The 14,465-nt window shown below is 45.0% G+C and overlaps 1 protein-coding gene across 2 annotated transcripts in view; it reads left to right on the top strand.

Moving 5' to 3' along the window:
• RAD50 (RAD50 double strand break repair protein) overlaps positions 1–14,465 on the top strand; it is a 507,735-nt gene that overhangs the window by 193,593 nt on the left and 299,677 nt on the right. For both annotated transcript variants that reach the window (XM_078653096.1, XM_078653097.1), the window contains exon 12: positions 13,084–13,241. In XM_078653096.1, coding sequence (XP_078509222.1) covers positions 13,084–13,241 — 158 coding nt within the window. The remainder of the gene's footprint in view (positions 1–13,083; positions 13,242–14,465) is intronic.

Raw genomic sequence — 14,465 nt, 5'->3', positions numbered from 1 at the left:
AGGCTCGTGCCATATTTGGGTGGCCCACCCTGCCGGCGTGCCTTCGGGCCCCACAGGCTTGGGTGAAGGAATACCTGTGGGTTCCGTCCCTTTGGCTCCGGCCACAGCCTCGGGTCCGGACTGGCACCGGTCGCACCTCCACAGCGACATTTCGTGGCGCTGCACTCGCAGCCAAGGTCCTCAGCATCAGCAGCACACGCAGGCAATGCCTCCCCAATCCTCATTCCCGACGACACGGAGCCAACAGGTGTCCACCATTTAGCTCCATTCCGTTTAACATGCCACATGAGTTAGGAATGTATGAAGAGGATTGGGAGGGGGAGCAGGACCCCTTAGAAATCCCGCCACCCCAGAACATGGACTGGTATGAGAAGCTGGGTGATGCCAGTGGCCATGACACTACCCAAGATTCTGGCATGCTGTCTCCCCCAACCCTGCTACTGAGGAGGGGCATCATACGCTACATACGCTACAGTGGTGTGTATGGCTGTGTATGTCTTGGAGCTGCAGCTCCCTGTGGTGGCAGTCTAGACTAACGTCTTGACAGAGGTCCTCCAGCCTTGTGTCTTCAGCTCAGAATCCTTGCTGCCTTTCAATGAGGCCTTGATGGACGTTCTTCTTGGCACCTGGTCCAAGGCCAGCTCATGGGCTCCTCAGTTTTTCTTCGGCTGCCACATCAGCCTTCACTTTTTAAGTCCCCTCTGGTACAGAAGTATTTTGAAGGGGTTAACACATTTGTTTCCCCCTACTCCCTTTATCATGCCACAGGGGGACCTTAGTTTTGTCCTTACTTTCTTGATGTACGCTCAGTTTGCGCCACTGCACAATTGCCCTCTATGGTTGTTCACTGTCAAAACAGTCTTTTTAGTGGCAATTACTTCTGCCAGAAGGGTGAGCGAACTGTAGGCATTGAAAGCAAAAGACACACAATTGATGGACGGAATGCAGAACAAATCAATACATTCACCCCCAGTCAAGAGATCTGGGTTACATCCATCATTCTTTTGCTCATCATGCGCTGTAGGCATTGTCATCTTAGCCTCCTTACCTGACAGTCTTTCCGGACAGAGTGGTTCTAAAAAGTAGGGCATACTTTTTGCTGAAGGTTGGAACTCCCTTCCATCTAGGACAGTCCGTTACTATGCCCACTTTCTATGTGCCTCTGCACCCTTCCAAAGAAGAGAGCGTTTCCATTGTCTGGACCCAAAAAGAGTGTTATCGTTCTACCTTGTTCGCAATAAAGAGTTCCTGGTGGATGACCAACTCTTTGTAGGGTACATGGGAGCAAACAAGGGTTGTGCTGTTTAGAAGAGGACCATCTCCCGTTGGGTTATCCTCTGTATAAAGATTTGTCACGCCTTGGCAAAAAAAGTGTCTCCCGACGGTCTTAGGGCCCATTCCACCAGGGCAAAGGCAGTCACTGCAGCCCTCCAGCGTGGCGTTCCAATTGGCCATCTCTGTACACGTTTGCCAGACACTATTGCCTGGATTCTCAGGTTTGCAGAGAGGCCCTTTTTGGTCACTCTGTTCTGCAGGATTTTCTGGTCTAAAAGCTTCTGCAGTCACACCTTCGGTGAAGGTATTGCTTGGGAATCTATTCGAAGGTAAGGAAACTGCAGCTAGATGTCTTTAACAGATGGACAATTTGCTTACCATCTGTAATGCCGTAGCTGAGATATGATCTAACCACAAATTTCTTACTGACCCATCCATCCTCCCCACACTACGGAATTGTTTTTAGTGTCAGGGCTGTTCCCCTTCAGGGCCCTAGCTGTCTTTTTAAAACACCCATGGTCAGTCACTTCATGGCTCCACGCTTCCAACGTGGAAAGTCGTTAAAAGTACTAATGTCAGTGCACTGGAGTGGCGGTTATATTGACAATGCGTATGTCACGATGGCGACTAAATCGACAACGCCGATGTCACGTGAAGTCGACCGACACCACAAACCGGCACGCAGGGGTACTGCTAAGAAAAATCTTCCCGATCCAACCTGACTCCTGGAAGTTCAAAGGGAATGAATCTGCAGCTAGATCATGTCTCTACCAGATAATGCTTTACCGAAGGTAAGTAACTTGTCCTTTAATGCACTCCAATCCTTGATTTTTTTTTTTGTAAAACAATTTTTATTGCAGGTTTGCAGTACATCTGATATCACACAGTTAGCAGTGCTATGTCAACACCCGTTCATCCATCCCGCCATACTTTTCGATACACAGCCTTTCAGCCCACATCTCGGAGGTCGGGCGGCACTCAGCAAAGGGGACAAGCCCATCGTTCAGTGTCATAGCAATTGCACTCTACACAGTCGAAAAACGTGTACTTCTGCTTTTGTGGTTGTGCATCCCCGCTCCCCGTGGCACAATCCAGAACACTTCAATTCGAACTCTCCCCCTTTCCCCCCTTCACCATCTGCGTAGGAACGCCTTCTCTTGACTACCTGTATGGGTTCTTCCAGGAATTGGTGTGTAATCAGTTATGTGGTGTTTCTGGTGCGGCCTGGGGGCTGTTATTATGTGCGGTCAGAGCTTCCTCGTCTTCCTGCAGAGTGCTATCTCGCAGTGCCTGCACTATCATCTCCCATGCTGCAGCCGTGTCTGTTGCTCTCTCGTCTGGTTGTTTTCGGGCTGCTTGGTATCTGAGCGTGCTTTCACAAGTAGCCCATTTTAGAAGCTCATTCACCCATTTTCTGTGTGTGGGACCCACCCTCGCCTTCCATACTCTCGTAATTTCTCTCTTGGCCAGAATCAATCCCAGGTCTATAAATTTACTAGTGGTTTTATTCTTAGGTGTGTGCGGGAACCAGTGTAATATGCAGGTCGCCATGTCAAAGGTCACTGTTCTGTCGGTGGCCTCGTTAAGCGTCTCCCCTATCGCCCGCCAGTATTCATGCAGTTCCGGGCAGTTCCATAACATATGGTCTAGCTCCGCCCCTTCCAGGGTGCAGCGTGGGCACTTCGCCTCGGTCGCCCCAAAGAGTCTCTTAATTCTGCCCGGTGTCATGTAGGCTCTATGTAAGATGTAGAAATGGATCTGTTGGAATCTCGCGTTTCTCGTGCTCTTACTAGCCCGTCGCACTATCTGGGCCCAGGCGGCATCCGGTATGCCTTTGCCAATGTCTACTTCCCACTTGGATTTAAGCGCCGTGAGCGGCGGAAGGTTCTCCCTCACCATTCTGGAATACAGGCACGTCACTGCCTTATAGGTCCCCGCCGCCATCATTGTATAATGGCAAGCCATGGTGGTGGTCGGTTCCGTCAAGCCCCCCTTCCAATGTGCTCGGATGGCCCTCGTCACTGCTGCGTGTAATAAGAAATCTCCTCGCGGAAGGCCAAATCTCTCCTGCAGGTCCTGGTAGGGTATCAGTGCCCCTTCTTCATACAAGTCACCAAGCACCTGCAGCCCCGCCGCCTCCCATTGCTGTAGGGGCGCCCAATCCCCCCCATGTGGGAGCGCGGTCACCATCCCAAGCGGGATTTCAGGGGCATATGGGTGCTGCGGACCCGCTCGGCGCTGCGATTGGTTCCAACACAGCCTGAAAGTCTGTTCTTCAGGAGTTAAACCTGTCAGGGCAATCTTCTGTTGCAGAGTTATATACGCTAGTACGTGACGCGGCGTCCCCCGCTCTCTTTCCTGTTCCGGGCCACAGTAGACTTTTGCTACTTCTTGCGTGAAGAGCTGCAATTGAGCCGCAAGATAGTAGAGCTCAAAGTCCGGTACGGCTAGACCGCCCTCGTCCTTCGGACGGATGAGCGTTGTCAGTGCCACTCTGCACCTCCCCGAGTTCCATATAAAGGAAGTGACCTGTGAACGTAATCTACGGAATACAGAGCTGGGCACCCAGATGGGCAGAGTGCGGAAGTAGTAGAGCAGGCGCGGCAAGGTGATCATTTTTAGTTGGGAAATACGGCCTATCGGCGACAGCGGTAGAGTATGCACTCCAGTCCTTGATATGCGAGGAGGAGCGATTCTGAGTCAGTTAGCACTATGCTGTGATTACACTGGCCCAGCAGCAGCTCCACATAGATGGTGACATGTGGCTTACACTTGTGGCCAGAAAACAGGAAGACTAGTGGTCTGTCCAAGCCCTTTACCAGTAATGTGTGGCATAGTTTTTCTGTTGGCACCATTCAGGCATTCAGTGCGGATGGGTGCTTTTGTTTACTACACTGCCTCTGCCACGTGGGACTGGTATTCAAAGTTCCGTGGTACTAAACTGTGGTCACATTTGTCTGGAAGTTGCCCAAAACAGAATGACATATTCACAGAGGTAACACACAATGCCAACCTCAACTGCACAGTAAGCATAGCACATGCTGCATAAAGGCAAAGGTTGGTGCTATTGGGCTGGACCTATACTCTTTAAAATGTTACATACTTACTGAATCTAACCAGAATCTAATAGGTATTTTTGTTTAACCCTCACTATCAGGTAGTGACCGAAATGGGTGGGCACTTTGGGCTGGCTAAAAAAAAAAGAAAGTGAGTAAGTAAATGCGCTGCTTACTTAAAACCTCTATTTAATCTAGGACTGTCACAAACTCCTAAATAGGGGGACCTTTGAAATGTGGGGGCCCTCTGCCAGAGTCCATTTTGCACATGCCTGAAAACATCTTTGGATGATAAATTACATGAGCACTAGGTATACTTTTGAAGTTAAGCCTTTCATCCATACTTTAGCGAGTCTGCTCTTTGCAAGTATGATTAGCTGTGCAATTAATCTTGTGCATTCAATATGCTAGTTAGACTTTGTATTTCCACTTTGATGCAGGTAAATAGACCTAACAGAGGAGCCTTCTCAAAAACAGCACCTAACAAAAAGTAGCCCCAGATAGTGATTGGTACCCCTACTAATTTCATGGGGGTTTGTGTGCACACTGAATAGCACCCACTGTAACAATGCTTGTTACCTAAGAAACTGAGTCAATTATCATAACAGCACAGGTGCACCACAACATTTAGCATAAAGTAAGTCAATATTTAATATACAATTCCAATAAGTCACGGAGATAGAAGTTCCTGGATTTGATTTCTTACTTTAAAAAAAAGTGAAGCACCATACAGCCGACGCGTTTAGTCCAGAAGAGAGACTTCTTCAGGGCTGTTAAATGCAAGCATATAAACAAACATATATAAGACACATATAAAAAGACATGTATATGTGTGTATATATACATATATATATATACATATATAAGATCGTCAAAAGGCCTAACAAGACTCAACATCATGTTTTCTTCTTTTTCCAATTGATGTTGTAAAAGTCTATTCAAGTTTGCTGCATATATATATACAATTCAGAAAAGGGGGTGGTGATGAACAGAGTGTCTGAATTAAGCAGACCACTCTTACCCAGTCCAAAGATCAGGGCTTGATCCATCACCGTTATTTAGCTCACTGCCCCATCCCAGCTCAGAACCTGGCTATATGCAAATTAGTCTGTCCCTGGCCCAGTGCATCATGGGAACAGGGCAGACCAAACTACCAAGCCAATTCTTCACCAGAAAGGAGACAAGCTACCGGGGACCGGTTTCTGGCATTTCAGCCTCGTCGGCCCGGCTTGCTTGAATCCTGATGGAGCAGTGAGCAAGGGACTCATGTCTGAGTATACCCTGCCACACCTATAGTGGCCAAAAACGGTTCAGAAAAGGGGGTGGTGATGAACAGAGTGTCTGAATTAAGCAGACCACTCTTACCCAGTCCAAAGATCAGGGCTTGATCCATCACCGTTATTTAGCTCACTGCCCCATCCCAGCTCAGAACCTGGCTATATGCAAATTAGTCTGTCCCTGGCCCAGTGCATCATGGGAACAGGGCAGACCAAACTACCAAGCCAATTCTTCACCAGAAAGGAGACAAGCTACCGGGGACCGGTTTCTGGCATTTCAGCCTCGTCGGCCCGGCTTGCTTGAATCCTGATGGAGCAGTGAGCAAGGGACTCATGTCTGAGTATACCCTGCCACACCTATAGTGGCCAAAAACGATTCAGAAAAGGGGGTGGTGATGAACAGAGTGTCTGAATTAAGCAGACCACTCTTACCCAGTCCAAAGATCAGGGCTTGATCCATCACCGTTATTTAGCTCACTGCCCCATCCCAGCTCAGAACCTGGCTATATGCAAATTAGTCTGTCCCTGGCCCAGTGCATCATGGGAACAGGGCAGACCAAACTACCAAGCCAATTCTTCACCAGAAAGGAGACAAGCTACCGGGGACCGGTTTCTGGCATTTCAGCCTCGTCGGCCCGGCTTGCTTGAATCCTGATGGAGCAGTGAGCAAGGGACTCATGTCTGAGTATACCCTGCCACACCTATAGTGGCCAAAAACGATTCAGAAAAGGGGGTGGTGATGAACAGAGTGTCTGAATTAAGCAGACCACTCTTACCCAGTCCAAAGATCAGGGCTTGATCCATCACCGTTATTTAGCTCAGTGCCCCATCCCAGCTCAGATCCTTGCTATATGCAAATTAGTCTGTCCCTGGCCCAGTGCATCATGGGAACAGGGCAGACCAAACTACCAAGCCAATTCTTCACCAGAAAGGAGACAAGCTACCGGGGACCGGTTTCTGGCATTTCAGCCTCGTCGGCCCGGCTTGCTTGAATCCTGATGGAGCAGTGAGCAAGGGACTCATGTCTGAGTATACCCTGCCACACCTATAGTGGCCAAAAACGATTCAGAAAAGGGGGTGGTGATGAACAGAGTGTCTGAATTAAGCAGACCACTCTTACCCAGTCCAAAGATCAGGGCTTGATCCATCACCGTTATTTAGCTCACTGCCCCATCCCAGCTCAGAACCTGGCTATATGCAAATTAGTCTGTCCCTGGCCCAGTGCATCATGGGACCAGGGCAGACCAAACTACCAAGCCGATTCTTCACCAGAAAGGAGACAAGCTACCGGGGACCGGTTTCTGGCATTTCAGCCTCGTCGGCCCGGCTTGCTTGAATCCTGATGGAGCAGTGAGCAAGGGACTCATGTCTGAGTATACCCTGCCACACCTATAGTGGCCAAAAACGATTCAGAAAAGGGGGTGGTGATGAACAGAGTGTCTGAATTAAGCAGACCACTCTTACCCAGTCCAAAGATCAGGGCTTGATCCATCACCGTTATTTAGCTCACTGCCCCATCCCAGCTCAGAACCTGGCAATATGCAAATTAGTCTGTCCCTGGCCCAGTGCATCATGGGAACAGGGCAGACCAAACTACCAAGCCAATTCTTCACCAGAAAGGAGACAAGCTACCGGGGACCGGTTTCTGGCATTTCAGCCTCGTCGGCCCGGCTTGCTTGAATCCTGATGGAGCAGTGAGCAAGGGACTCCTGTCTGAGTATACCCTGCCACACCTATAGTGGCCAAAAACGATTCAGAAAAGGGGGTGGTGATGAACAGAGTGTCTGAATTAAGCAGACCACTCTTACCCAGTCCAAAGATCAGGGCTTGATCCATCACCGTTATTTAGCTCACTGCCCCATCCCAGCTCAGAACCTGGCTATATGCAAATTAGTCTGTCCCTGGCCCAGTGCATCATGGGAACAGGGCAGACCAAACTACCAAGCCAATTCTTCACCAGAGAGGAGACAAGCTACCGGGGACCGGTTTCTGGCATTTCAGCCTCGTCGGCTTCATTGTTTCCTTCCCAGTACAAGAATTGGCTTGGTTGTTTGGTTTGCCCTGTTCCCATCATGCACTGGGACAGGAAGAGACTAATTTGCATATAGCCAAGTTCTGAGCTGGGATGGTGCAGTGAGCTAAAAAACGGTGATGGATCAAGCCCTGATCTTTGGACTGGGTAAGAGTGGTCTGCTTAATTCAGGCACTCTGTTCATCACCACCCCCTTTTCTGAATCATTTTGTCCACCATAAGCGTGGAAGGGTATACTCAGATGTGAGTCCCTTGCTCATTGCACCATCAGGATTCAAGCAAGCCGGGCCGACGACGCCTGAAATGGCAGAAAGCGGTCCCCGGAAGCTTGTTTCCTTCCCAGTACATGAATTGGCTTGGTAGTTTGGTTTGCCCTGTTCCCATCATGCACTGGGACAGGAAGAGACTAATTTGCATATAGCCAAGTTCTGAGCTGGGATGGTGCAGTGAGCTAAAAAACGGTGATGGATCAAGCCCTGATCTTTGGACTGGGTAAGAGTGGTCTGCTTAATTCAGGCACTCTGTTCATCACCACCCCCTTTTCTGAATCATTTTGTCCACCATAAGCGTGGAAGGGTATACTCAGATGTGAGTCCCTTGCTCATTGCACCATCAGGATTCAAGCAAGCCGGGCCGACGACGCCTGAAATGGCAGAAACCGGTCCCCGGAAGCTTGTTTCCTTCCCAGTACAAGAATTGGCTTGGTAGTTTGGTTTGCCCTGTTCCCATCATGCACTGGGACAGGAACAGACTAATTTGCATATAGCCAAGTTCTGAGCTGGGATGGTGCAGTGAGCTAAAAAACGGTGATGGATCAAGCCCTCATCTTTGGACTGGGTAAGAGTGGTCTGCTTAATTCAGGCACTCTGTTCATCACCACCCCCTTTTCTGAAGCATATATATATACAAGCATAATCAGACCGACAGCGTGAACAATAATATATAAAGTTATGATACATTTGTATCCATCATCTTTATATTGGGTTACAACATACCCATTATTTAATATGCATAATCTAGGGCATCAAGAGTGCTCTGAATATTTAGTGTGAAGTCAAAAAGAGGGAGATAACATAGAAGGTGAAAGTACCACAGAGGAGAGGTTAGAAAGAGAGTATAGGAAAAAGAGTGAGCAGCAGGGAGAATAAAGCGGGTGGATTGAAGCAAGTTTTTATGTATGCGAATAGTGCAGTTGGTAAATGCAGCCGACAATTGTAGACAGATGTTATGGCCTTAATCCCCCCATTTGTCCAAGTTGACTCCCTACCATGGGGAGAGGTAAACACAGGGCATACCTGGGCATGAATAGCCAAATATTAATATGTATTATAGCTCAATAACAGAACAAAATGTTTTGGTTTCTCAATATAAACAATAGTGAAGAAAGCTGGGAAATCCAGGCTGAAATATACCTTCTGCTAATAAAGAGAGACTTCAAGTAGAAGTGGTGATTGAAGATCTAAAGGTGTAGCACTGCAGAGCACGGAAAGGCTTGTCTCAACTAATCTGAAGATTGAATTAATATCATAATCAGTATTTCTCTGCATGGTCACCATAGAGTTCGAGATCTTAATTGAATATGAATATGGAAAGATAATAACACTTACTGGGGACAAGTGGTCCAATGATCATCTAATAAATATATCCGCTGTATTCAGAAGGTTATGGTATCTGTTGCTCCAAAAATATAAATCTGCATGTGGTAATAGGTCTGTAAGAGCAAGGGTGGAATCATTAGTAATATCCCCCTAGAGGAGTCTAATCTCTCCAACTGGCCCAATAGGAATAAGTCAATTGGTTATGCAAATTTCTTAAGGTCCGCTCAATTCTATTCCCAAAGTGATATAGAAATCGTCCCAATATGTACAAACATGGACTTACAACGTCACTAGCCCATTATATGACCGGTCGTGAGTAATGTAATCCCACGTCAATAATTGTCTCCACTATGATGCGATACAAGAAACCCTAATATGTGTTTAATAGCTAGACAAGATAAAACAATGGGGAAGAGAAACCCCTTAAGGCTTAAGGTAAACTTATCTACTTCCCTATCTGTCATCCATATCAGATGTGTGGTCCCACAGCGTGTAGTCAATCAAAGGATTAATTTATATGGGTTAGAATGCCCAAGTCTATAAAATACAAAGGAGACCTAATAGAAATAAATATACCCCAGGCTCATCAAACGTTGTGTCATTCCATCTGACACAAACTTTGCTGTATTGTTCTTCCCATCTGAATATTCCTTCTGGCGCCAGGATACCCGTAGGGTGACAGCTGCGCGGTATAAATATTAATACAATACAATACAATACAATGATCTCAGTACATGAACCTAATACCAGAAGGGAAGTCAGATGAGCGAAACCATTAACAGACCATGTCAGTAAGTCCCGGCAAACATGTGCCTCTGAGCACAGTATACTTCGCTACCAAAAGATTTGTAAGTGGTCCTAGCTGAGTGCGCCCATGTCAAGCTTGTTGGGGGACAGTATCTGTCCTGTCAAGTACCCCGCATCTATCCCCCAGATATGTAATGGAGAATATTAAAAAGATTCATGCCCATATCCCCACGCAAAGTGACAACATATAAATTGAGTAAATGGCAGTCCATTAAATTAAGGGTTGGTGAAGGCAATCTCCCCATCCCATGCAGAACTACAGAGTCCCAATCCTGCGTCTTACCGTAATATGTTAAAAACTGCCACCAGTGTCAACAATCCACCCAGTAGCGACCACGATTAGTCCTCCGGCAACGAGTGAAGTCGAGTGCCCTGGCTACGTTTAAATAGCGCCCTGCAGTGGGTAAATGAAAAACACCTGTGAGCTGCGAGTCTGGGATGGTCCTAGTAGGTCATGTGATTATGCAAGCGCAAGTGGCGGCCATCTTAACACGAATAAATGTGTATGACTAATATATAAAAAAGGAACAAAAGTGATGTATGAAAATGCAATTTACCAAGTTATAACATATTGTTGTTGAAACTGAATAAACAGTTGGTAAGGGTAATCCATGCTTGCAATGAACACAAGACTTAAGTGGCCTCTGAGAAGAAAATGTATATAAATAAATTGAGCAAGGCGCCTGAGAACGTGATGCGTCATCATCAAGCTCTAAGGTCTAAAGATACCGGCAAAACAGATGACTGAACATTTTGAAAAGACAAGCAGCTGTAAAAGGGCTGCAGAGTGCAAGCGGAGAGATGTAATAGATGTCATAGTAGATCATGTGATTATGCAAGCACAAGTGGCGGCCATCTTAACACTGATAACTATGTATATGCAATTTACCAAGCTATGAAATATTATTATTGAAACTGAATAAACAGTCAGTAAGGGTAACCCATACTAATAAACACAGGTTTTATTAAGTGGCCTCCAATGATGATAAAAGATTAATTAAACAAGGCGCCTGAGAACGTGATGAATAATAATCGTCTGGTCTGAGGATACCGGTAAATCAGCTGATTGAACATATTGAAAAAAAAAGAAGCTGTAGCAAGGCTGCAGAGTACAAACAGAGAGATGTAATGGAGCAGCAGCCATCTTATCGTAAAAACTTATATGATAATGAACAGCCTGGGAAAGGCTAAAGATGAACAGTATCGACCCCCTCACAGCTGAACCGAGCCAAAGTTCAACCGTTTCGACATGGTGATGTGTCCATGTCATATAGTGCGAGACAAAAGGTTGAGATAAGTCTCAAGGCTGAGATCAATGTCAATATTATTCTAATCCCTGGGATGATGGAATGTTGAAAAGATAAAAACAGTCTGAAAAATTCAGTAAGAAAGTTAGTATATAGACAAAAGATAGACTTGATGCAGTACATCCAAATACTAAGGATAGCCATGTACAAAATACAAAAAATAAGTAAAGGGCGAGTCTCTCGTGAAAAGAGGAGACAGAATTAAAACAAAACAGGCATGTACAAAAATAAGCCCCCATTTATCCAACATATAAATGGGAGAACATATAAAGTTCTAACTCATACGAGAGATGAGGTCATCACTCATCTGCTTATTGACTGTTGCAAAGGGCAAACATGATCCCACATTTGTATTCAGACAAGGAAAGATGCATATAATTCCAGAACAAGAGACAAGTGGACGGGTCCATATGGATAAAGGATAAACAGTATTACTACAAATTGATCACATATTTTAGGCTGTATTTAACTGCACCCTTGCCATTCCCTACCCACTTTCTCATGTCCCAGATTAATCAAACAAACTTTTTGATTACTAAATGATTTCCTCTTCAGTGAGTGATCCAAAACTGGCCAAGGATTGGAGGAAAGATCGGAGCTCCCTATTTGTCAGATTATTCCAAGAAATATTGTAGTTCATCCTCAGTATTGTGACCCAATTCAACACAACGTAATCTGCATATCCAACCTGCCTCCTTTCTTCTCAGGGCCAATTCCCTGTTGCCACCCCTGGGTTGCACTGGTTCATGATCAATTCCAATAAACCAAAAGTTCTCTTCTGGTGTATGGTTTTCCTGCATGTGATATGTAAGTGGGTATCTGAGATCCCCATTGCGCCTTGCGCGGACATGCTCCTGTATTCCTGTTTCCAGAGCCCTTTTAGTGCTCCCCACGTAAATTTTGTCACACGGGCAGCCCAATATATACGTTACATATTTAGAGTTGCAGTTAATCAGATGTTCTATTGTGTATTTCTTTTTGGTGTTAAAGCAGAAATCTTTGGTTTTGTTTTTTCCTAGCTTGCACTCATTGCAATCTTTGCATGTATAAAAGCCTTTGATTGTAGGAGTTAGCCAACTTGATTTTTTCTGGGTCATGACGTAACTGGGGCATAGTATATTTTGTAGTTTTTTGCCTCTTCTGTAGGTTACTTTTGGTTTTGTCGCAAGGGTGCCCTGTAAGCTAGGTATGTCCAGCAGTAGATGCCAATGCTTTCTCAAGACATTATACACCCTACTGCTGCGGTCATTAAACTGGGTACTAAAGGCAATTGGCGTATTTGTAGAGTCTTTACACGATACAGGTGCTAGGGTCGTTTTTCTCGGTACTTTCATTACCTTTCTGTGTGCTTTCTTTAGAGTATCCTTAGGATATCCTCTATTCAGAAAGCGCTCCTCAGTTTCCCTCAAATTAGAGAGGAAAGTCTCCTCTGTACTACAATTCCTTAGACTTAGACTTTGTATTTCCACCTTGATGTTTTAATCCCACTTTAAAGATACTCCTCCAGTGCTTTCTTTAGTTGAATGAAACCAGCATATGGCACAGAAATTGACAGATCTTCGGCTAGATTTATAGCCTTGGCCATTCTTAGGGCAGATATATCCAATTTGATGAGCCTACCACTTCCAAGGTGTAAATAACTTTTTCTGTGAATTCCACAAGCATTTGTTTTTACGTTCTATTTTATTTGGGACTATTAAATCCATTGGTTGTAAAAAACTTTTTCCGTAGACGGACAAAGATGAGCAGATCCGAAAAATCAAATCCAGACATGGAGATGAACTGACCTCGTTGATCGGATATTTTCCAACCAAAAAACAGTTGGAAGACTGGATTCATGCAAAAGTACGAGATATTCGACAGACTCATGATGCACTGAACAAGTTCAAGTAAGTATTCTTCTATTCTGTCTCTTGCTTTAGGTTGTCATGCTGGGCAGGGGGTGAAAAGAGACAAATTATCAAATTTTACCGCTATGCGCCAAAGAGCAGGTGCTCTTAATGGGATGGTTAAAGTCTCTAAAAGTGTGTAGGCGAAGTTCAAATGAGCACCATAATAAATTTGTTTTTGTACTCCAAAACAGGGGCTAATGAGGCAATGGTATTGAATAGTTCCTTTCAATTGTTATACTATTGTGAGTGGAAGAAACTTTTTTTCAAACTATACTTGTCATATTAAATATTTTTTTTCTTTCTGTTTTGCATTATGGAAGGATACTTTAATGCTGTAAATCCAGACCCCAGTGGACTGGCAAAAAGTTTAGGGGCCCTATTGAGGCCAGTATTATTAAATATAACTGAGTTTCCAGAGTTTTGTGACATTCATCTTTTTGACCCCGCACTCTGAGTATTTCCATATTCATTTTATTTTTACAAGTGTATTTTTTCTGTTGAAAAAAATAAAAAATTGCAACTAGTATTTTTCTATATTTATTTAAACCAAAAATAATTGCACGTAGGACTTTAACACCCTAAAATTAGCCATAATCTGAGATCTTATAGGTTCTATACTCGGGCAACACATCTATTTTGTTGATTACATAGATCGTACATGGTCTTACATTTTTAGATACATAGGATAACAATGAAGTTGGCATGGATGGCTGTCTTTCATGGCTACAGTAATGTCACCTTCAGGTACCGGTCCCATTGGGTGCCAAAATCTTTCTTCCACTACCTCATAACACCATGGAGACATTATGGTGCATTAATGGTTAGAGTTCTATAGATGAGGAACCCTTCTTCTCCCTCACCATCAATTCTTCCAGTAGAATCCTTGCCTCTAGGAGGGATTATTCTGTGATAACAGAGCGGTTGACTACATTGACTGGAATCCCCTGCTGTAATTTCCCATCACATATTTATATGTGTGTAAGGGGGGCTATCCAAACTCAGGCTGTAGCTGAGCAAACTACTTTCATTTAATCCCACAATTTCTTCCAACCTAGAGATCTGAATCGGATCCCACCTCGGCAACAGTACCATGTCAACCTTTCCCCTGTCTACAACTTTTGCCAGTTTTCCTTTCCTTATCAAGGCATTTTTCCACTCGAGTACAACTTTGTACGTGCTTTGCAAACAAAAATTCCCAGTCCTGATTCACATAGTTTGTAT

This window comes from Lissotriton helveticus, chromosome 7 (genome assembly GCF_964261635.1).
Source record: "Lissotriton helveticus chromosome 7, aLisHel1.1, whole genome shotgun sequence".
In the NCBI taxonomy this organism is placed as follows: Eukaryota; Metazoa; Chordata; class Amphibia; order Caudata; family Salamandridae; genus Lissotriton; species Lissotriton helveticus.
This window is presented reverse-complemented; position numbering and strand designations above follow the sequence as displayed.